General features: G+C 27.9%; 1 protein-coding gene across 1 annotated transcript in view; it reads left to right on the plus strand.

Moving 5' to 3' along the window:
• The first annotated feature begins 6,516 nt into the window (after window positions 1-6,516).
• Npc1a (Niemann-Pick type C-1a) overlaps window positions 6,517-26,363 on the plus strand; it is a 26,992-nt gene continuing 7,145 nt past the window's right edge. Inside the window, 17 exon segments of the mRNA XM_018522574.1 lie at window positions 6,517-6,896; window positions 13,069-13,420; window positions 13,527-13,819; window positions 14,306-14,498; window positions 16,604-16,735; window positions 18,928-19,265; window positions 19,474-19,775; window positions 20,429-20,626; window positions 20,699-20,900; window positions 20,987-21,284; window positions 21,403-21,530; window positions 21,862-22,116; window positions 22,193-22,356; window positions 22,455-22,567; window positions 22,695-23,278; window positions 23,914-24,102; window positions 26,163-26,250. Of these exon segments, the coding sequence (XP_018378076.1) occupies window positions 6,765-6,896; window positions 13,069-13,420; window positions 13,527-13,819; window positions 14,306-14,498; window positions 16,604-16,735; window positions 18,928-19,265; window positions 19,474-19,775; window positions 20,429-20,626; window positions 20,699-20,900; window positions 20,987-21,284; window positions 21,403-21,530; window positions 21,862-22,116; window positions 22,193-22,356; window positions 22,455-22,567; window positions 22,695-23,278; window positions 23,914-24,102; window positions 26,163-26,250 (3,961 nt within the window). The 5' untranslated portion in view covers window positions 6,517-6,764.

Raw genomic sequence — 26,363 nt, forward strand, 5'->3', positions numbered from 1 at the left:
ACGACACGTGCGCGTGACTTTAACTGCCAACGATATAATTATCAACAGGCAAAATTCCCACATCTGAAACGTTCGTCGTAAAAGTGTTAAAATTTTAAAATGATAACCACAAAAATTTTGTACAAAAACAACATTCTGCAATATTTTTTGTTAAAAATCCCGGAGCTCCCGGGAAAAATGTTATATAAAATATGTCAATTTTTTATATAATTATATATAAAACATTTTTTCCCAGGCTTACATTTATATATAATATATAAATATATATAAGTATCTAAACAAAACAATTGCATAGTCAGTTTAGCATAAATATACGATATGCGTATGGATCAATGTTATTTCCGGTGCATGAGAGACGCAAACTTGTACTAGGTGATTATGCACATATGTATTATATATCATGAAACGAAAACGTACAATGGAAATAAATACAGATGCTAGAATGAATAAAAGAGTTAGATCAGTACAGAAAGACAAAGTTGATATTTCTTTTTTATTTTTATTTTTATTAAAAATTAGTTCAATTTTTAGTAATATAAATTAGAAAAAATGTTTATCAAAATCTGAAAAATGATGAAAGTTATAAATTTTGTAACACAATTGTATCCAAATATTCATGTGCGTTACGTGACAAGCCATTTAGGACGACTTCGACTATAAACTTCGATTAACTTAATCAGCACTGTTTTATCAAATAATATATGAATAAAACAATTAAAATAATTAATATTATGTTTAATAATATATTGAAATTATATTTAGTAACTTATCGAAAAAAATTAAGAACAATGAACTGTATATTAGAGATTTCATTAAATGATTCTGCCGGTTGGAGTTAACAACTGATTAAGATAATCAGATTTGGTCGAAATCGTTCTTAATTTTTTCTTCCATTATTTATCTACGTAATTGATTTTAAACCAAATATAAATTTATTATAATAAATATAAAAGTTAAGTACAAAAACGAATTCAATTATAATCTCGTAATTATTGACAAATCAACGAAAAGATTAGACTAACTAGAGAAATAGTTCTTAGATGAGAGAGATGGTTCTTCAGCATTTATTATAATTTTGCATAGGAATAACAATTTTATACAGTGTTATATTAAAAATTTCTAATATATTTATTTTTGAGCAGGTAAAGTTAGTAGGAGAAATTTGAAAAGTAGGTATATAAACTCATAACATAAATGTATTTACGCTGTTAATAAAATTTAGAATTGAAGTGCACAGATTTACTTGAACAATATTTTTACGAACAAATAAATATTAAAAACTTCAATATAGAACGTAATTTGAAAAATAGCCTCAAACACAATGTTTAATTCTGTTATTGAAAACAAGCTAACTTATATATGCCATATCTTTTTGATAAAAATTTTAAAGATATTAAAGACAGCAAATACCATCATCGATACAAATTTGTAAAAGTACTAAGAAATCAAAACTCACTGTATCGAATTCTCTAAACTGCCAAGTACGGAATATACATGCAAATAAAGAAATGTCGTAGCAGCAAAAAATATTTAAAAAGGAAGCTTAATAATGACTATAGAAAGAATATTATTCCCGAAAATAGCTAATTAGAAAAAATCTTTTTAATTTTTTTATCACTTAAAATAACTTAAATATGTTTTAATTTTCTCTTCGAAGCTGCATTTTTTAAATTTTTGACAAAATATTTCAAACTTCAAACATTTATACGATTAATTTTATAGATTTATAATGTATACATATTTTGTAAAATTTATTTTATAAATAAGAAAATGTGTTTGTTATATAGATACATTGATTCTAATTGTGAATTCTTATTCGGGACTACTTACATACTGATTTAGCTCTTTAAAAGGACCTCTTTCACCAACTCAGATTAACGCTAATCAATGGTTAACTCAATTATCATGATTGCCAACGTACGTGAGAACTAAACACAGTTTATTTTATAAAAGGAAGAGAGAGGAGACATTCTCATACATTAAATTACTGTTGGCACTACTATGAATTGATCGTCGATTAATTTAACTAGAAATTGGTGAAAGAGGCCCTCAAATTCCTGTCCCTTAGCCATATTGAATTTTATTACCAGAAGTGAGAAATTATGTAAATTTTTCCTTCTTTCATTATATGTTGAAATAAATGAATTTTCCTCATATCCCACCACACATACGCATAATTAATTATAATATATAAATTGTTAAAATTTTAACAAATAATTATATTGTGAATCTTCATTAGTTAATATTTTCATTATAATAGGTAATTTTATAAAGCAAGTAAAGCATATAATGTTCCTCTCGATAACTTTTTTTCAAGCGATGAAATTAGGCAATATGTTGTGTTGTTGTAAGCGCATATCGCGTACATCTCTTTAAACACACACATTTTATTAAATGAATCCTTTATAATATTTAATATCTTCTCTTATCATCCATCGTAACATACTATATTTACATGAACTATATCTATTATTATAAGTAAAGTACTTTTTATATGAACTATATCTATTATTATAAGTAAAATACTTTTTATATATAAACAAAAGTTATAATCCAGACAACAAAAAGTATCTAAAATCGCGTCATAAGACTATTTTTATGTCTAAAAGACAACTTAAAAAGACGTCTTATGTCATAATTTTAAACTTTGTGTTGTTTGGGAAGTATAGTCTTTTTAAAGCAAATGTATAAGCTTTATATACGTCATTTTTATTGACTTTTTTCCAAATTTTTTGAATCATTCTGCCAGCTTTGGCCTGGCAATAGCGTATGATAGTCGCATTGATATGCCTACTATTTTTTTCATGAGCATTTAAATTATGTATTTCTTGAAAAGAGATAAAATTCATGAGTACGCCTTTTCTTATCCGATACTTAAATCGTAGTCGTATATAAATCGATATGAGAATATTTAGCATTTTTATATTATACTTTATAATGTTATCAGCATTTTAGATAATTTGATTTAACAATTGTCATATAATATTTTTGTTTTTAAAATATTTAGCATAAATTATCAATCAGCTTAAGTCCTAATGAATGAACAAATATCTAAAAAAAAGGCTTGAAAGAATCTATCAATAATAATAATAATAAGCAAGCCCATCAAAGCCAATCATCAGTTAGTCGGATGTACAATTTATTTTCGTGTAATTTTAATAAATATTTATTAAAATTGTGATATGACTTGTTTAATTACACGAAAATAAATTGTACATCCGACTAACTGATGATTGGCTTTGATGGGCTTGCTTATTATTATTCCTAATGAATGTGTATATAAGGCACTAAAAAAATTATGCCTCTTAATTATCGTTGCACCGAACTGCACTATTTTCTATCTCGCCTTTGCCACAAACTTCAGGTATATCTATTTCATTTAAATATAATAAGTAAATGAATATATACACTAGTTTAGCTACAAGGAACAAATCTTTTGGGAAAATTTATTGAGAAAATCTGAAAAATTAAAGAAAGAGTAAATTTAAGAGAAAACCCAAGAAATATGGAAAGTATATTTGGACATTTTCAATTTTGATTTAAAGTAATCTTAAAACTTATATTTAAGAAATATTTAAAAGAAATTAGAGGAACTTAAAAATTGTGAAAGTAAGCTTGTTTTAACAAAATTATTTTATTAGAATGCAAATGGAAATCCTCATAGTACTTACTATGCTTTTTATTTGATCTTGTATAGATTTAATAAATTTTATTTACGAGAAAGTGCAGTACTACCGCGATTCCATTTGGTAATGATACTGCCCTTTATTTTAAAATTTCAGAGGTGCAAATGAAAATAATAAAACCTTTGAATTTTCTAAAATTATTTTAAAGTTAATCTTGAAATATCTTAAAGTTCTTATTTTAGATTAATCTTTTATAAACTTAATTTATCTCAAAATTTCTGAAATAATATAAATTCTTATTTATTTTCTAAATTTTACCTTTATTTGAAGTATTTTCCCAATAAACCCTCCCTTTGTTTATAATTCTATTTATATAATATGGTAGTTCAACCAAATACAACTAAGTACAATATTTTAATGAAACAATATTTAATGCCTTTCCTAGCTATACCTTAGACATCGATTTATCATTGTCGACGCATTCTTACTTTATGATTCAATCCTACGAAACGTTTATTGTTTATGATTCAAGAATATTCTACCAACACGATTATACGTTATATACATATATACGAGGTGATTCACATTATACTAGCCTATATCATTATAAAAAGGGATACTTTTATATAACAAATTAAAAATCAAAATTGTATAATAATAAGTTCCTTTTTAGAAACAAGGATTTATTTATCTAAAACTTTTTTTTAACTTACGGGCTTAATATATAGACTTTTATTACCAATATATTAATTTTCTTATTTTTAAATTTAATTTTTTAGAAATATAAAATTCATATAAAAAATGTTATTTTATATGTCGTATCAGTTTCTTTTCATATAATGAAATTTTTTCCGTCTCTTATGTCATAACAGATAATGTTAAATTTAAGAAATTTATCTGTAACGGAGATATACTGGATAATCTTATATTTAAAAAAATTTATCTCTAACGGATGTACAGATAACCTCGTATTTAAGTAAATGCGTTTCTATGAACGATCAATCTTTTTAGATTAAAAAGCAAATTTCAAATCTACTATTCATTGTCTTTTATTTCTTTTAGCAACTTTCAACAACTTTTAAAAGTAGTAGAAAGTTGTTAAAAGTCTCATAGATTATGTAGCACTTACATGTCAGATTTGAAATTCGTTTCAATATATTTCATTTTTAAGAACAAATAATGACTCACTTATATATATAAAATTGTTCATTGCTGTTCTCGGAAACTATGAAGTGGACAGATAAGAAAAAATAGAGATAAAGCCTTTATAATTTCCAAGATAGAAAATTGCTTATTGTTTGATATACATTTCTATTAATTGCTTATTGTTTGATATACATTTCTATTAATTGCTTATTGTTTGATATACATTTCTATTAATCTTATTATTTTTCACTTTGAAGAAAAAGGATAATTTCTTCCTTTATCATATATTATTACGTAAACAATACTTCTTCTCTCAAAGCAAAAATAATTTTGATATTATGAATCTAAATGAGGGATAAAATAAATAAAAAGAAATTTTACTAATATTAGTAAGATTTTCAAAACTAAAGCTTTAATTATAATTGAATTTTCTATAGTTTCAATTTGTACATTTTTTATTGTGCCAAGTAATATATCTCATGTTATCGTGCTGAGCGAGCCGGAATTCGCGTAGCCCTGGAATTTGGCATTGTGCCGAAGACTCAAGGTAACCGATCAGCATGTGATGAATCTATATGAACACTTCTCGAAACATTAGACTGTGAACATTATTATTGTTTGTTTCTTGTGCGATGTTTGTACGGTATTTATCCCGCTAGAACAACGGGATTCATTAAATTATATAGAAAAATCTTGTTTAATAAAATGTGTAATCTGCAATTACACGGATATCATATAATATTTACAGAAATAGATGCAGAAACTTTGATCTTTTTTTAAAATGTTGATAACTATTTGTTCAATTAATTTTGACATAGTCGTTCGTCAAAACAATAACGATATAGCGAATCATCATCTTATTTATCAAATTAAGTTTGGAAAGAAATTATCCAATAATTGAGAAAAATATTTCAGCTTTATTATTTGTATTTAAAAAATTATGTATTTTAAAAATGTAATTGTGCTCCAAAATGCAAAATTATTCCTAAATAATGTAGAAACGTTGCAACATGAAGTATTAATTATATATTCAGCCCAGTTTAATTTAAAATTTTCAAGTCAAACGGGAATGTAAATATATGATTTAATCTTCCGGAAATGTTTGTCAAGCATTGGAAAATAATCGGATAACGCTTCTTTAATACGCTGTCGACGTCTCAATCATATTCTTGAAAGAAAATAAATAAAAAAATATCTCAAATTAGATTTATCTAATTTTAGACAAATATCATTTAGAAATTTTATTCTAACAAAACTGTTGCGTTATACCAAATTATTATACAAGTATAATTATTCTAAAATTGTCATTAGTTCATGATATGCTATGATATTGTGTAACAGATTTTCACAATTTGCTTATCGGAATATCAAGCCTAGAAGGAACGTACTATGGAATTATTCGGAATTATTTCGCCTTTCCTAGAAAACAAATAGAAATTCAGAGAATAATTGAATAATTCCGAATCGGAATCTATTTTAAATAATTCCATAATACATATCCTGGAAGTTTTATCTGAGCGCACTGAAAAGTGTTGAGAAGTAACAAGATACGCAGTTATGCGCGTGATTTATATCGATTTGAGACGCGGCGGTCACCGGATTAATAACAGTCGAGCGTCGCTAGGTGGCGCTCGCGCGACGGCAGCGACCGACGACAGTCGAACTGAATCGAACCAAATCAAGTGTCGCGCGACGGGCGCTGGCGCTACTAACTAAACTACCACTACTAGCAGTACTAGCACCAGTCGACGGCTGTCAAGCGGTGAGGTTGATCATAATTGTTCGTGTGGCTCATAAACCATCACAAGACTAGTCGAGCCGTCGAGGAGACGTCTTGCGCGACGAACATTGTCGAAAGAAATGTCCCGTGTGCAATGATCGCATGGCGACACGTTGTACACGTATAGAGTTGAGCTTGAGCGAGGTTAAGTGCATCGCGCCTGATAGCAGGGAGAAGCGAATTCAGCGGGCGGTGTAAAACGTATTAACGCCATGCACTGGACTAGGGTAACGACTGCGACTGCAGGCACGGCCGCTCATCGAAATTTGATGGGCGCAGCCGTAACACGTAACGTTCTTCGGCCCTTATTATTGCTGTTGACTCTGTCCAGCTTCGTAAGTCTGGTAAGTAACGCATCCTGCATATAAAGACAATGGTCTCAAGTGTATATACGCCACATCCTTACTACGACGGTCGTGTTGCACGCGCGTCGCGCGTGCGTCATTTCAACGCTCGTTTTCTCGGCCTTCGTCGCTTCGTCTCTCCCAGCTCGCGTTCGTGAGAACGCGAGCACGCACACATGTACTTCCACATATCGTATATAGACACTACCGCGCTACATCTTTCCATACCTGTCTATACAGTCTATACACTGTCCACACCCCGACAAAGTAGAATCGACGGCGCTTACGCGTCGCGTGACGTCATCTCGGCTGATCGCTGAGAAAGCCTATAGCTGCTTTTCCCGTCTCCAAGAAATTCGTTCAATCGAATTTATTCCCTCTGGCTGCCATCCGAGTAAAACTTGCTATTTTGAATAAACACGCGTCAATGTTTTCGGGTTTGTGGGTCGAGGTCGGAAAGATGTTTTTGAACAGACTTTCACGAATTAATCTACTCGTTTTCGAGACTATTGCGTGCTCGAAAGAGAAATCCTGTCGACATATTACTCTGCCAACAGGAGGAATGTTCTAGAAGCTTTATCCTCTTATAATATTAATCTGTTAATTCCATCTCTCTTTCCTTTTCGGATCCCCGTCGCTGATGTGTACTTGTTATACGAATGAAAGAAGACAGTCGATGTGTGATTAGTAGTTCATAAGAAAGACTCGACTAAGTGCTTAATGACATTAGTGATAGTTAGCCACTTACTATCGGACAAAGAACGATTTACATATATATTGCGACATGCACATAGCATCTCTACATCATTCAATAACTGTGTCCCTTTCAACTTTAGCTTGTCTTTTTTAGTATGTAAGATGGCTATGTACATGTACAAAAGCACGCTTTGAAAATAAAAATAAAGAGAAAGTACAAAATAAATATAATGAGTCCATACATAGATATTTAATGAATTAATGAAATTAATTTGAAGAGAACCATGCCGATGCTTTAAAAAAGGTGTAAAAAATATTTAATAAGACTTTTTCTATATAATGTTACCTGTATTTTTAAATGAGAGAAAAAGAGAATGTTTTCTTTTCAGTTTTAATATTTTCGACTCATAATAGTTTTTAAATTTTTTACCCCTTTTTTTCGTTTTTTATTATAAAATCAAAATTCAACAAATTTTAATTGCTTTATTTTTATCTTTATTTTTACTTTTATGTTTTATTTAATGTCAACTGTATTATATACGTACATTAAAATTTTATTTATTTGGCTCCGTAACCCTTCTTAGCACAATTTCTTTTATTTTAATTACTTTAATTCTTATAGAAATTTATTAAATTATTTTTAGAAAATATATATACACATATATATAAAATTATGTTAACACACAATTATGTTTCTTTTAATTATACCTCCTTGTTTAAAATATAAGATTCGGTTCGATTGTACTGAGAATATTTTATATACAATGTATTCTTTCCTATAATTCTTAGAATTAAAAACAGATGGAAAGTCAATTAAATTAAGATTAGAATTGATGAGTCATTCCACACCAAACCGAGCACCTTTGAAACATCGTTATTTTTAATTTTTTTTTTAATTTTCTGATATATTCTACAGATAAAAATATGAGACACGTGTTTCGCCAAAAAAATTTGAGATTGTTTTTGTGAAGTTATCCACGCTTGTAAATTGCAGAAATTCATAAAAAACATCGTTCATGCGAACATTCAAATTAATATATCGTCGAAACTATTAGTCATACAAAAAAATACAAGAGACCAATTTTGAAGATCTTAAATTGTTATATGGATGTATTATTTTTAATTTATCATTTTCATTATATAAATAATTTAATTTTCATTATATAAATAATTTAATTTATCATTATATAAATAAATAATTTTTCATTTGTTTACAATTTTTATTAATATTTTTCATCATCAATTCACCAATTAAAAAATTTTGTAAAAATATATTCCCATTTCAATTACGAAGTAATCCTGAAAATTACAAAATGGAACTCGAATGGAATGTATAGTTAAAAAATTCTGTTGTGTGAGAGAGAGAGAGAGACGACGCAGTTCCGTATACGTATACGAAAAAAATAGCCTTACAAAAATATGTATTTGATGTTTCATTTGCTGCTTGTTTTCTTTGACTGTGCTAATTGTCTTAAACTAGCACAGCCATAAGTGTACTTCGCCGGCAGCGAATCGGCTGGAACAAAAAAGTCAGGAAGAGAACAAATAATTAGCATAAAAATAGCAAAAAATGTGGTATAGGTCGCGTTTGATTGTGCTGAAGTGGCTGTGCCAGCTTATAATAGACGTCAATTTAAGATCTTTAAAATTGGTCTTTGCATTTTTTTTTGTACGATTAATGGTTTCGACGATATAATAATTTGAATGTTTGCATACATGAACGACATTTTTTATGAATTTCTGCAACTTACAAGCGTGAATAACTTCACATAAGAATCTCAATTTTTTTTTTCGCAAAACGTGTGTCTCATATTTTTATCTGTAAAATATATCAGTAAATTAAAAAAAAAATAAAAATAACAATATTTCAAAGATGTCTCGTTTGACGTGGAAAGCCTCTGGTGGAAACGGGCACAAGTATAAAAAAAAGATAAACAGTAAACTTAAGTAAATTGAACCGAGATTAAAGTTACTTTATCATTGATAAAGAATCGGGCCTAAAATAATATGTAAAGATAATATAAAAATTAAAAGCATATGCTTTGAAACTATTGAGGAAAAAGTAAAAAGTATAAATATATTCAGTTTACAGATATTTAATGAATATTTAATGAATATTTAACAAAACTGATAGAATCGTGCCTATAGTTGTACTAATATAGGAAAGAGCAGACTTAATTTAATAAGATTTTTTTTGTTATTTTTTGTATCTCGCAACGAGAAAGAGGGAGAGAAAGAGTTTTAATTTTCTCAGTTTTATACTTTTTAAGAGCGTACAGATTTTAGATTTTAATTATTTTCCTTTTTTTATTATTAAAAAAATCAGAATTTCACGGATTTTAGTTCTAAAGCAAATCTTAGAAATTTATTAAAGAGAGAAACATGTCCGCTTGTTAATCTTTGCACAATAAACAAATTCATTGTAGATAAATATTATACATATATAAAATACAGCAATAAGTATATTATGTATATTAGGCCTACGGAGAAATTATTATATTGAGTTATCCTGATTTCTCAGAGGCTGTATGAATTCGCATTACGGCAGGAAAGAGCTAAAGTGTGATTAGAAACAAGGCTATTGTTAATACCAGTATTCCACTTAAATAAGATTCCTTCTTACATCAGACTAGTACATTTAAGACTAGACTTATTCAGAGATTTGTGTAACTGCATGTATGAAATTATTGATGAAATGCTTGTGTAAAATTATGTAATAAAGATAAAAAAACAGGTTTTTTTCTTCGGAGTGAAAACCCGAGTAAAATACCAGTCTTTAACAAAAATATCAAAATCCTGAAAAAAGTATAAAATACATTTTTCTTGAGATATCTCGTTAAAACACTTAATATCGATGTTATTTCAGTATACTTATCATTTTGTATCTATAACTTTATGTCAACATCGAGGTGAAAACATCTTTGCGTTGTTGCGGAGTTCAATAAATTGATTATCTTTTCGAAACTGAATTTAATTGCAAGTATGTTTGTGGCTAATTAGAATTAACCATTGTTCTGCAGTTTGTTTATAATCATCTTTATTAGAATACAAAATCTTTTAGACGAATGCAAAAACTTTTTTTCACATCTAGAATAATAATATAGAGTTCAATATTCAAAGAAAATGTATATTCGAGTAAAAAAACTTTTATAGTCGGAGTAAAAACTGATTTTACTAGGGTTTTTTTGTACTCAAAGTTTCTAGTTTTTTTCAGTAATTTTTAATTCTAAATACAACAGATATCATATCATTACGTCATATTAAATGTATTATTAATTTTTTTTGCGCATGCATTACGCAAGTCAAATTATCTAACATAAAATATGCAAATTAAACTGTAAACGCAGTTTTTTTACTACGTTATTAAAATCGATAAGATTATAAATCACGTAGTTTTTTTTGTAAGTTTCATCAAATCACTTATAGACGGTTAAAAAATATTCTGTCGGTTCATGCAGGGTATAATTCAAAGTATAAAATCCATTGCGTGACATAACTTATAAACGAATGACTCATGCGAAGAAGAGCTGATACCGAATATCATTTCTCGTGTAATGAACAAGTGCACTATTTTACACTCTCATGCATAACCAATATTATCTCTTTCATTTCTTTTCTTTTTCTCATTATAGTTAAATAAATATTTGTTTTTAATAAAATCTAAAACAATATGATAAAAGAGAATAAATATTTTTCCTGGGATTTAAATAGTTAAATCTAATAAATATTAAAATAATTTAAATTCCTTATCGACAAGTGTAAAGCGAATCATAATAATTCTATATAAAGTAAATATAATTACAAATTTTCCTCGGAAACTAAAGTTAGTAATTTTACTGAGTTTTTAAAATATATTTTTTTTATATATTTTCGTTTTTTAATTTAAAATACAAAAGCAAGAAATTATTTAAGTTAATGAGATAAACAACATTTTAAGAAATATTTGTAAAATATTTGAGAATTTTAATAATTTCTGTATTTAATAAATGTTTAACAAATGTTATCTATAAATACATATTTATTTTTATACAAATATCATTATGTGCACTTAATTTTTAATCTATTTGAAAAATTACAATCTCTAATTTTTTAAATTTCTTTTATCATATTTATTAAGCAATTTAAATTTTATTGTAAATAATTACTTTGTGTGCATGCGTGTGTGCGTGCATATGTGAAATATTTAGTTAATTTTATTTCCATTAAAAAAGTAGCATCACATTCTTTCTCTCTTAATTAATGCCTTATTTATTAGAAAATTAATTAAATATACTATTAGTGTAAATTTTAAATTAATTTGAGGTAATTAAATAATATTGTTAATAATATTATTTGATAATCTCAAATTAATTTTAAATTTACACACTCTAATAGTACATTTAATTAATTTCCCACTGGTTATGTGCATTATTGTATAGGAATATCTTTTGAGAGGTAAGAAACACACACACACAAATCGTTCCTTTGTTGGAGTTCATTCAATATTGTATTTTATATTAGGCCAATTAAATCATTAATTCAGCTCATTGACTCAAATAAATCTTATCAGACTTTAATACGTAGGTCACGAAGAACTCAATTAGGAAATGCCTTATGTATGATATATATATATATATATATGTATATGTATATACACAGGGTGTCCCGACTTTTTTTGCCAACCACTTTTGTGTAGATAGAGCGAACTAAACTGAGTCGAAAAGTCCTCTACCATTTGTAATTTTCGCAGTAGTTAACAAGATAATGCAAAATATTGGTCTTAAATAATTTTTTACTCAAATACTATCAACTTCACAGAAAAACTGCAAGAGACAAAAATTATTTATTTTCTTCTCATAAAGTTCTGAGAATTTTTTCAGAATTTTTTATCAACGTTTTAGTATTGTATTTTCTTATTTTTACCAATATGAGAAAATACGGTATTAAAAAATTCTGAAAAAATTCTAAAAAAATTCTCAGAACTTTATGAGAAGGAAGTAAATAATTTTTGTCTCTTGCAGTTTTTCTGTGAAGTTGATAGTATTTGAGTAAAAAATTATTCAAGACCAAGATTTTGCAATTTTTAGTAATTAATATCTTGTTAACTATTGCGAAAATTGCAAAATGGTACAGGACTTTTCAGTTTAATCTGCTCTATCTACACAAAAGTGATTGGCAAAAAAGATCGGGACACCTTGTGTATATATATATATATATATATATATATCTTTATATATGCCTTGTGTGAACACAGTCTGTGAAACTTCGTACATTAAACAACAATATTTAAATCCGTTGTAAAATACTATCTAATATATTTATAGTGATACATTATTGAGGGAGGGGGGGGGGAGGAGGGTAGTAGATATATGTAACTGTAATGTATAAGAAAAATATTTCACTGTAAAAGAATTAAAGCTAATTTTATCGGCTGTTTTGCTTCACAAAATAGTAGATTATTTAAAGAAGGTCTGAACATATTATTATTTACAAACAGGTTGTCAGTGAAGAAAATGGTCATTGTATATGGTATGGAGAGTGTTACACGGATGCATCTATGCACATAAAAAATTGTATTTATGATGGGCCAGCAAAACCATTAAATTCTGAAGGACAGAAATTGTTGGCTAAGCATTGTCCACATTTGTTAGTGGATGATGGCAAAGGAATTAATACTTGTTGTGATACTAAGCAACTTACTACATTAGACTCAAATATCCAGCTTGCGTCAAATTTCCTAAAACGATGCCCTAGTTGCTTAGATAATTTAGCAAAGCATTTTTGTGATTTCACATGCGGTGTTAACCAAAGCAAATTTGTCAACGTTACGGAGAAAGGCGTGGCAGATGGTAATTATTATATTCTATCTTTATATGTTTAAAAAATGTTTAAAACTTAATATCTTATAGTTACAACATTTTGATACGTGTTTTATTATTTTGAATTTCTTTCCAGGTGTAGAATATGTTAATGGAATAAATATATATATAACGAACAAATATCTTGATGGAACATTTAACTCGTGCAATAAGGTGTCAGTGCCAAGTACGGGGCAGTTAGCATTGGATATAATGTGTGGAGAATGGGGAGCGAGTAGATGTACTCCATTGAAATGGTTTCACTTTATGGGTGATGCGGAGAATAATGTTTTTGTACCTTTCCAAATTACATATATAAATACTGATAATCCTGTCGGATTATTTACGCCATTAGATCCTATAATCACACCGTGCAACAAGGCATTAAACGTTAGTATTACATTTTAAAAAATTATATGTATAAAAACATATATATTGTATATATATAATATGTGTATATGTTTTTATATTATATGTCTATAATAATACATTCGAAAATGCTTTTTAAAATCTATATAGTTCATTTACAGCATAAAAAACTTAAATAAGCAAATTATGCATTCATTTGCTGTGAGTTTTTCATTTATAAGGATCTGCTAAATATTGATAAATCACTTTTATTGTGAATACAAGTTTTCTAAACAATTGTTACCTTATGTCTTACATTATGAATGAATTAATTATGAAAAAAGAGAATAGATTGTAATTACTGAAACATATAATGATACAAAACAAAAATGCGAGTTATTAGATTTTTATTAACGCACATTTATATTTTTTATCATTCTACGATTTAACGATCAAAAGTTAAGATAGACAAGTCTAACAAGTTCTTACAATCAGTTATATAATATATATAAAAACTTTTTTTAATAGAAAAACACGCCAGCTTGCAGCTGTGTCGATTGTGAACAAAGTTGTCCAACACCACCACCGATGCCTCCATTACCAACGCCATTTTCAATATTTGGTTATGATGGTTACGAAGTTATAATGACAATTATTTTTGTATGTGGTTCCTGCCTTTTCCTTCTGTTAATGATGTGTTTCAGCCATAGGAAACGTATAGGTAAGAAATTTGATGCGATTTACGCATATCGAAATTATATTCTTTAAATATATATATATATAAAGGTAAATATATGTATATATAAAGGTATATATATGTATATATAAAGGTATATATATGTATATATAATAATCATAATTTTTATTATTTAAAATATCTATTACACTTTCAAAAATAGAAGAAAATATCTAAAGATGATTATTCAGTTTGATATATATTATTGGTTGGTAATAATTTTCCCAAAATATTTTTTTTAGATTTTGAGGTTTATGTTTTTTTATGGTATATATATATATATATTATGTTTTTACATAGTATTATAACCAATTTGACGAATTCGACAACGTAAAATGTTAACACAAACTAGAAATCAAACCCTTAAACGGTCTAGCTGGATCTTAATGCTTGTACGATTCTTATGTGAATTTATACACTACATATGTAGTTCCTTGCGATATTACTGCGATAGTGTGTTGTGTTTAGTAGAGTTAGCGTTTCAAGAAAAATTTCGGCGCGCGTTTCTAGGGACTACATACGTAGTATATAAATTAACATAAGAATCATACAAGCATTAAGAGACAGCTAGACCCTTTAAGGCTTTGATTTCTACAGTTTGTGTTATCATATATACGATCCTATAAAATATTATATTGTAAATGTTAAATGATACAACTTTCAAATAACCTCGTAACTAAGGGGTCGATTCTGTAACTCTTAAACGACTGTCGTTAAGAGTTACAGAATCGGCCCCTTAAATTCATGTGTTTACATCAATTTTAACGTTTTTTTTTTTTTAGAGATAAAAAATATTTTGAGATTTTATCACTGAAGAATACCTTACTATAAGTAAAGCAATGAACAACTTATGATTCAATATGCTTGAAAATAACATTCACTGTACTTAGTAGTACAGATGCTTAGCAATAAATAAATGCTTGAAATAACTGCCCTAGACTTTAATACATTTGAGATTCCTATCAAGACTGAGTTCGGAAACATCACCCAGGTATCATATTATCCTCGTTTAACATTGAGTGAATAATAAGGATAAAACGATACAGGAGGACACTCGAATGATGTTTTCGAACGCAGCCCAACTGTAATATGCCTTTTTGAACTGAATATTTCATTGAACATTTTATTTTATTCTTTAAAGAAACGAAGATGTTTTAGATAATAAAGATCAATATGTATATTTTATATACATATATATGTATACCTATATATCAATGTATAAAAATATACATATATATAAAATTATTGCTAAACATAACAAATTATGAAAATGGAAAATGTATTGTGGTTTTTCCATTAAAGCTATTTTTTTTATTATATTTTGCATGTAATTCTTTTAAAAAATTTATTGAATATGTTAGTGACTAATGCAGTTAATTTGTGTTATTATTATTATTAATTATCTCTAAGCAAATATGTAAAATAAGGGTGGAGATGAAGAATTGATTATGTGATTAATTTATTCTAATAATTTTTAGATATATTTTATTGCTGCTATTGTTTTTTGTGAGGTCTTTTTCTTGCACTTATTTTATTTAAAGCTTTGAAAAACATAAAATAACGCTAAAATATTAATTCTTTATTTACAAATGTATTAAAAAACAAACATTATTTTTGTGAGAAATATTAAGACAATTTACCAATATGGTTACATTTATAAATTAATATAAAGATAGCCATATTCACACACAGAGTTATATAAAATTTGCAAGATATTACGTATTAATTATTTAAGTATTATTTTCAAAAAAAGTAATTTTTTATGGTGAATACGTGTCATCCACTTCAGCTCGTAAAATATTTATTGCACATTTTTAAATTTTTTTCTTAGAAGTGTTAGTGTTAACATTTGCACTAACTTTTTGTTATTTTATGAACTAATGTATGGAGTTTTATTTGATATTATTTAGATTGTAATAAGTGTGAATTACTGGTAAAATAACTTTCCGTGTGTGGAACGAGTTTTTACTTTGTTATAACTTGAAACATATAAACTACTTGAAGCATATATGATTTCCATATAATACTTATGTCATACAAAATAAGTACAGACTATAGGTTGTGTATGTATGGTGTGCGCATATGTATAGTTGCACGAGGAGAGGAGGTAGGAAGACAGGTGGGTAGACGGCTAGCTGCCGGATTACACCACCCAGGAGATGGTGCTCGTATTGCCCTCGCCGCTGACCAAGAAGACAGTCCACTTCAGTCTAAGCGTTCTAGTAGGTTTTTTCGATTCTAAAGCTCTACTATCTACGATGTGTTCGTCATTGCTGTTTTCCTGTTATAGCTTTTTTTATTGCTTTACAGCTTTTGTGTCTTTCGCTTTATTTTCAGCCCTTACAGATCGTACTTGCCAGGATGTCAATTGCGCATTAGACAAATTTTTCACTTATTTTCACAATTATTTGCACTTGGATTTATCAAGTGTTTTAGCACTAAGCTGTACATAACTTATATCTTTTGCAATACTGCATATTTACATTTTTTTACGTGACAAATTATGATAATTATCTATTGCACTAAAAATTTTAACGCTTAAGATTGACGCTTGAAAAGTTTGCATTTTATATAATTACTATTACATAAAAAAAGCATGAACTTGATGAATTGTATTCCGATAATTAATATATTACGCTGTATAATCTTATAATTTATATACAATATTCACGAATAAGTGTTATAAAAAAATATTTTCAAGTTTCTAAAGAAGCATATAAATTTCTTAAAAATTGGAAAAGTAGTTTACAAATATCATTTCTCTGCTCACAAAAATTGTGTTGCAACTATTTCGTATGTTTTGTTTCATGTTTTTAAATTGTATATTTTTTTTATAATACTTTATGTTTTGCATGTTACAATATGTTATGTGTATGTTCTAGGCATTACTTTAAATAGTTAATTAGAAAATAAGTAAGATGTTCTGTTTATAAATTTAATCTAGAAAAAGAATTTCCCATCAATAACATTAAAGAATGATCTCGAAAAAAAAGTGAAGCAAAATTTAATTTTGTGTGTTACCTCATGTGGAATATGTTATATTCAAATAGGTAATTTACCTAACTTATGAAAATAGTTAAAAAATAATGAAAATTTAAAAAATATGTACAAGTCGTTTTATTTAGAATATTAGTGGAATGGATTGTCTAACATTATTGAAGGGAACTTTTTTATATCTTAACATTTTTAGTCATATTTATCCTAAATCACATATTCTATATTACTTTTCAAGCGTTATTTTCTTGTAAGTTAACAAAATTAATAATTTTAGTAATTCAAAAAAATTTGATTTCTTATAATTTTATGTTAATTTTAATTAAAGAACTATATTCTATATATATATATAACATATAATCATATGTCGGAAATGGCTTAGTTTTCAGAAATACAAGATGTCAAGAAATTTTATTTTTTCCAAAAATCTTGAAAACTATTCAAATTATTTTTATGATACTATAAACAGCATCTTCAAAATAACTTGAGTATATATTATCTAAAGTAATTTCATCAAAATCATTCGAGTAATTTTCGAAATTTCTAAGAAAAACAACATTTTTCCTTCAACTTTGACACCCTATATCTTTGAAACTGAGTCATGTTAGACATATAGTTATATTAAGTTTTTGAATTTGTGTGAGGATCATCCTTTAAAATCGTTTAGCCTACTTAGTGCATACCATGTATAAAAAATTTTATTTTTTGTAGCAAGTAACGTAATGTATTGGTCTCAACATTATTAATTATAATTAAAGTTAAGGCATTGTTTTTATTATTGTTTTTATTATTGTTAAGTTCAAAAATTATTCAATTTTAGAACTTAAGTTTTTTATAAAATGTTATTATACTCATACAACAAATTGGTTACTTGTAACATTACTATGGGTGTTTTCCAACAACATACATAGATGATACAGTATAACACTGTCTTACACAAAATATTCCAACTGTGACTCAGTGTTACATTACTCGACACTGTAAAAAGCAGAGTATGAGCGTATAAAACATATTAATATTATTGACTTTTCAAAAAGTTACTTGGGGACCATACTTATTTTGTTATAAAATCGTCAAAAACCGTCAATTCTGAAAGATTTATAACTTAAGTCTAAATTAAAATCATTAATCTATTATTGATGCGCTAAATATAATTATAAGAATAAGAATGAAAGACAATACATTCTGGTGTTACACTGTGAAACTAAATTGCGTTCCTACAAATATCTTACATGATGGAACACACAGTGTAATGTTCTGTATTCTAGCTGGAAGCTAACAGTCTATGTCAATTATAAACGATAGAATATTAATTATTTACAGCACTTTTGCACTCAAGATTGTTTAAGCTACATAATGGTGCTTAATCGAATATTTATAAACCATAAATGTATTATATTTAATATAAATATTTTTTTAGGTGTTATATCCTCCGATGAGTTACCAGCTGGCTTTGATCAAGAACAATCTACCTTCATTGAAAAACTTGGAGCAGGTACTGACAAATTTTTGCAAGAATTTTTCTGCAAATGGGGAACAGGTAATATAATTTAAATTTTATGATATAATTTAATTGGCTTCCTATTGATTGTTGGCTTGGGACATGGAATAAAATACATGAAAGTTACTACAGATCCTGTGGAATTGTGGGCATCTCCGCATTCTCGATCGCGCATTGAAAGAGAATATTTTGATAAACACTTTGAACCCTTTTATCGAAATGAACAAATTATTATTACTTCTGTTGGCTTACCGAATGTATGTATTACTAAAATATATTAGAGTATCTTAAGTTATCTTTGCATATATAGAACAAATTAAATTTTTAATATATATCTACAAAATAAAAAAAGCAGTAATATAATTGTTTCTTATCGGTCCTTGTAGAAATAGATTATATGTATTAACTTCGATTTATTATATTTTGTAATTTTTATGTTATATAATTGTTTAATGTTAATTACAGGTTGTACACAACACATCCGACGGACCAATCGTATTTGGTCCCGTGTTTAATGATACTTTTCTAAAAACGGTCTTTGAATTACAAGAAGGTATTAAAAATATAATTACTCCTAACAACTACACGTTAGCGGACATATGTTTCGCTCCTTTAACTGGGCCATTTACCGGCCCAACAACCGTCTCGCATTGTACTATTCAAAGTATTTGGGGTTACTGGCAAGACGATTTAAAAACGTTTGAAAACTCAGAAGAAGAAGGAAATTATACAGTAAACTATTTGGATCATTTTAGAGTTTGTTCACAGTAAGTAATAAAAATGAAAAAGATTGCAATATTACATATTTATTTATTTCAACCGTCTTTTTCTGAAATATGGATCTTCGAAACAAGTTACTTATCCTCATACTCTCTCACCGTCAATCCTTAACTCTTCGATCAATCTTGAATGAGATGTAGACATGTATGTAATGAGGATTGGAAACATATCGACTACTCTTACGAAATCATACATCATATTATATTCATTTAAGTAGTTATATTTACGAGAATAAGTAAAATTTAAAGAATTGTAGAAACATACGTAGTTATATATGTATAAGTATAAAATATGAAAGTGCTATTATATACTAGGAGATAAAAATTAAAAACAGACTCTAAGGGATATTTATGTTTAATATATGCAGAAAAATTGATATTTTGATATAAAAGAACAAACTGTATTTTAGTGATAAGATTTACTTTAGATAAATTGTTTTACATTGATATGAAAAAGTGAAAATCTACGATAAACTTTTAAAATCAATTATTTGAAGAATATATCAGAAGTTGATAAGAATTATCGTTGAAACGGAACTATTAATAAATCTGAAGTATTTGGAAAAAGCGTAATACTCTTGTTGAAAATGTGTATAACAATATTTTTTTTTAAATTATATTTATATATTTTTGTTTTTTAGAAATGCATATAATCCCGAATGTCTCGCACTTTACGGCGGTCCAGTTGAGCCAGCAATTGCAGTGGGTGGATTTTTGTCTCCGGGACAAGATCTTCATAATCCATCATATGAAAAGGCAACCGCTATAATCCTTACTCTTCTTGTAAACAATTATCACAACAAAGCCAGATTATTACCCGCTATGGAATGGGAAGAAAGGTAAATTTACACGATAACTTGAAAGTTCTTATTCATATAAGCTTATACTAATCGTATATCGTTTAATTTCAGCTTTATTAACTTCATGAAAAATTGGACAGCAACAAGAAAACCGGCATTTATGGACATAGCATTCACGTCCGAGCGTTCTATCGAAGATGAACTGAATCGTGAATCTCAATCGGACATTGTGACTATTTTAGTATCATACATTATTATGTTTGGATATATTGCGGTGTCTCTTGGCCAAATTAGATCATGCGCTCGTCTTTTGGTAAAAATATATGTTATGTTACATGCTTAATCTTAATTTTACGTCTTATTTAATATTATTGTACATTTAATTCATTTATTTTTTAGCACGATTCTAAGATTACTCTTGGACTTGGAGGTGTACTCATAGTGTTGGCATCTGTAATTTGTTCAGTTGGATTGTTCGGCTTTATTGGTATACCAGCTACACTGATCATCATCGAGGTCATTCCATTCTTGGTATTAGCAGTCGGAGTAGATAATATCTTTATTCTCGTTCAAACTCATCAAAGGGAGGGTAGACGTCCAAATGAATCAATCCCGGAACACATTGGCCGTACGTTGGGTCAAGTTGGCCCTAGTATGTTACTTACAAGTGTATCGGAAAGCTGTTGCTTTTTCCTTGGTATGTGTTAGCAGAAAATATCGTAAATATACGCGGAAGAAATAAAAAAATTAATGAAAAAGAAAATAAAAATTGTTTGCAAGTAAACTGTTACAATTAAGACTTTTTTTGTTTACAGGTGGTCTTTCTGATATGCCTGCCGTGAAAGCGTTTGCTCTTTATGCTGGAATGGCATTATTAGTGGACTTCATATTACAAATTACATGTTTTGTCAGTCTTTTAGCACTTGATACGATTCGGCACGCAGTATGTATAAAAATTTTATGTGTGTTAATATAATATATATAATGAATTTTAATTCATTCGAAATTTTTATCTACAAACTTTATAGAGACTTGCTTTTCATTACTATTTTATTTTCTTCTCTTTTCTCCCTCTCTCTTTTGTTTATTTTATACGTTAAATGCATACGGGGAGACGTCTACTACTAGCGCTATTTGTCTCATTCTATTTTCATCGTTTGTTAAAAACATAAAACAAGAGTAGAATGATACAAATAATACTAATAGCGTATCCCTAAACATACCTTTTATATTCGTGATTATATTAAATGCATAAAGTCTTTTTATAATTTCAGAATAACAGATTAGATGTATGTTGCTTTATTCGCTCTAAGCGTGATGATGGAGAAGAAGTAGTAGATGGAATGTTGTATAAAATTTTCAAAGTCGCATACGTCCCGCTGTTACTGCAAAAATGGGTTCGCGCGATCGTAATGATTGTGTTTTTCGGTTGGCTCTGTAGCAGTATTGCCGTAATACCACATATTGAAATCGGCCTTGATCAAGAACTTTCTATGCCCGAAGATAGTTTTGTCCTTAAATATTTCAAAGTATGTTGTAACCACTAGAGTATAAACATTGAGCTAAATACGAATTATTAAAAAATTGAAATTCTTGCTTTTTCAGTTTTTAAATAATTACTTATCTATTGGGCCGCCAATGTATTTCGTCGTCAAAGATGGCCTAAATTATTCAAATACGGAAATGCAAAACTTAGTGTGTGGTGGACAATATTGTAATAGTGATTCAGTATTGACACAAATATTTACAGCATCTAAACAACCAAATAGGTATATTACAACACGAAATAGAAAATTTTATGAATAAATCTATTTCAATGTTTACTCGTCTTTAGATGTTAAAATAATTTTAATTTTTTTTTTTTTAGAACTTATATAGCCAAACCTGCTTCGTCTTGGATGGATGATTATATCGATTGGTCGGGATTATCCAGTTGTTGTAAATATTTTCCTACGAACAATTCATTCTGTCCACATACTGGTATATACTTTTCTTTATAAAATTAATATAATCGCGTATATTATACTTTCATATATATATATATTTTTTTTACAATAATAAATGAATTTATTTTAATTCAATTGTTTTACGTATTTTCGGATTACAGGTCGACAATGTTCTACTTGCAATATTACTTTGAATGAATACCACAGACCAGTGCCCGTTGACTTTAACAAATATGTATCATTCTTTCTGCAAGACAATCCCGACGAAACATGTGCTAAAGGAGGTCACGCAGCTTATGGACACGGTGTGAATTATATTACTGATCCTAAAACGGGAATGTCAACAGTCGGTGCTTCATATTTCATGGCTTATCATACTATCCTCAAGACTTCAGCCGATTATTTTGAATCGATGAGAGCAGCCAGAGTAGTAGCGGCGAACATAACCAACATGCTCAACTGTAACTTGAAAAGGCATTATGAAAACACTACTATAGAAGTTTTTCCCTACAGTGTTTTCTATGTATTTTATGAGCAGTATCTAACTATGTGGCCTGACACATTGCAGAGTATAGGAATCTCATTGCTAGCTATATTTGTGGTTACTTTCTTATTAATGGGTTTAGATATCTTCTCATCACTCGTGGTTCTTATTACAATCACAATGATTGTCATTAACATTGGTGGTCTGATGTATTGGTGGCACATAACTTTGAATGCTGTATCTCTAGTAAATCTTGTTATGGTAAGTTGATAATTGTAAAATTAGTATATTTAGTTTATATTGTTTACATATTATACATGGATTTGTTTATTGTTATCATCTGGGCATTTTTCATAGTTATATATTTAAAAATTTGATATTTAATATGGAACATATTGAAATGAAATAATAAAATGTTTATTATAAATTTTTTAATATTTTTATTTTTTTCAATTTTAAATATTTTTGCATTATAAATTTTCACGATATGAATGGTTTTCTTTCGTTAATATTAGATTAAAAAATTAATTGTATTTTATCTATATAAATTTTTATAAAACTTTTATATTAAGAAATTTGTTTAAATGTTTATATTTTTAATTTAAAAAAAATATATAATATATAATATACATATATCTGTATATCTGGTTTTACGTAGTATATATTACAATTTTTGTAGTATATTAATATTGACATACAATATACTATAAAAATAAGTAACATAATAATATATAAGTAACATGTCATATACTATAATAATATAATATAATATAATATAATAATATAATATAATAACATATAAGTAACATATAATATACTATAAAAATAAGAAAACGCATACAAATTACATAACAACTGTTAAAAAATGTATTATCTATTACTAATTTGTATTATAGGCAGTTGGTATAGCTGTCGAGTTTTGCAGTCATCTAGTACATTCTTTTTCCGTGTCAGTTCAAGCAACTAGAGTTGAAAGAGTCGCAGATGCATTGACAAATATGGGGAGTTCAGTATTCAGTGGTATCACGCTAACAAAGTTTGGTGGCATTATAGTATTGGGCTTTGCAAAGAGTCAAATTTTTCAGGTACATTTTTTTTTATTATATACTGCTAAATAAAACACCAATTATCTAATAATCCAAAAAAGACGGTGATCTTGGTTCACCTTGATAAGAAGTCCTTGAGCTCAGGTCCACGTTACATAAAATTTTTTTAATGGAACTCTATTTTTTATTGCGAATTCTTGTAGCTTATTTCAAGAGTTTTCCAAAACATTATAATAAAGTGTTTTTTCGTTAAGTACATTTCGAGTTATGAGGTTCGAAAGTTACAGTACTGCCGGCATTTGCATTATAAATTTTCTAAAAAGGTATCCAACCAACGGCTAAAACTTCTTGAATGTTGTTCAAGATTATGTCCTGGATAACATTTGTTAAGGGGGTCTTTCAGTTTTAGAGCTGATTTTAAACGTATTTTTTGAGAATTTTTTTAATGAATAAGGATATAAGTGTACTTAAAAATCAATTCAGGTCTAGAAAGTGCATACAATGAACATGTAAGAAAATATTTTTTTGTAATTTTTATTATTTACAAAGTAGTAAAAAGATGGCGCTGAAGTTGAGCCTGCACCGCGAACACGGTCAAATGGTAATCATAATACAGGTCGTATCGTTAGTCTGAAAACAAAAAATAAAGCGGTTTCTTAATCAGTGGACTTGTAATTCTCACCCGAACTAGAATAATTAATATCGTATGCATATTTTCAAAATGGCGACAGTTTAAAAAAATTTTTTGAATTTTGCTAATTTTTTCCTCTTATTAATGCTTAAAAAAATAGAAAAAATTAACGTAGGCTTTTATTAGTTCTAGTTCGGGCGAGAATGACATGTTCTCTGAGTATACCCTTTGAAGTAGAAGTCGGTCGGATTAATAGTTTCTTTGGAATCGTGATTACCATGTTTGAAAACACGGTTTCGAGAAAAACGCGTTTAAAGTTTTATGAAACATTTTTTGCTATAATATGTCAAAATAATAAAGTCACGTAGTTATTGAAATAAAAATAAAAATGAGAACAAAGGGGGGAAAACAGCGTCACAATTACGTAAACAAATTCATATATAGTGGATCTAAAGTATACGCGCCCTATGACAATTGGTTGACGATCGCTCTTTGAATCGATCGAGCGGCCCCAAACACCACGTCATTTTATCTCGTATAACTTGGACAATTTTCGTTTTTTCCCAAAAAATGTTTTAGGGGGGTATTCTTAAGACTATAAGCTTTCGAAAAAAGAAAAAAAAATCGATTTTTTTAATTCAAAAAACCGAAAGACTCCCTTAAGATCAAAGTCATTAGTGACTTTCTCTTATTTTCATTTTTGCACTGAAAATTCGTTTTTATGTAAAACTGAAAGTAAGAGAAACAATCATCAATGATCTTGATCTTAACAAATGTTATCCAGGACATGATCCTGAACAACATTCAAAAGGTTTTAATCGTCGGTCGGACACTTTACGTAATACAAATGCCGATAGTACTGTAACTTTCGAACCTCGACTCGAAATGTACCTAACGAAAAAATACTTTATTATAGTATTTTGGAAAGCTCTTGAAATAAGTTACAAAATTCGCAATAAAAAATGGAGGATTTTATTAAACAAATTTTATATAACATAGACCTGACCTTAAGGACTTCTTTTGAAACATTTTTTGAACAAATTTTTCCTTTTCGAGATTATTCGCGTGTATTGGTTAAAATGCCCTACCCTGTATATATACACACACACACACACACAATACAATAAATATACATATATATATATGTACATTTATTATGTATTATATAGGGTAAACTTGCGTAAGATTGCCATTTTTTAAATGCAGAAACATACTTTAATTTTTGTTATCTTTAATAGTGTTATATTGGTATATCTTTTCCGTATAGCGGATAATTTTTTATCTATTATTTCCTTTTTTTTTCAAAATGTTTTTATCATTAAAAAACATTCAGATATAAATATCTACTTGCATTATTAATCACAAATTTATTAATCATGATTAATAATAGATAATTGGAGTTCTGCTATTTGTCTGTATTTTAATTATATAAAAATATTCAGAATTACTCAGCTAAGGCTATTTGCAGGTGTTTTACTTCAGAATGTATTTGGGTATTGTACTATTTGGAGCAGCACATGGTCTCATCTTTTTGCCAGTACTGCTAAGTTATATAGGTAAGAAAATGTTTATATATACAGGGTGGGGAAAAAGTATGGAAGCAAACAATTATTTCCGAAACTATTCATTTTTCGACAAAATGTCTTAGACATAATTTTTATGGTATGAA

Source organism: Trachymyrmex cornetzi, unplaced genomic scaffold (assembly GCF_001594075.2).
Source record: "Trachymyrmex cornetzi isolate Tcor2-1 unplaced genomic scaffold, Tcor1.1 scaffold1354, whole genome shotgun sequence".
Lineage (NCBI taxonomy): Eukaryota > Metazoa > Arthropoda > Insecta > Hymenoptera > Formicidae > Trachymyrmex > Trachymyrmex cornetzi.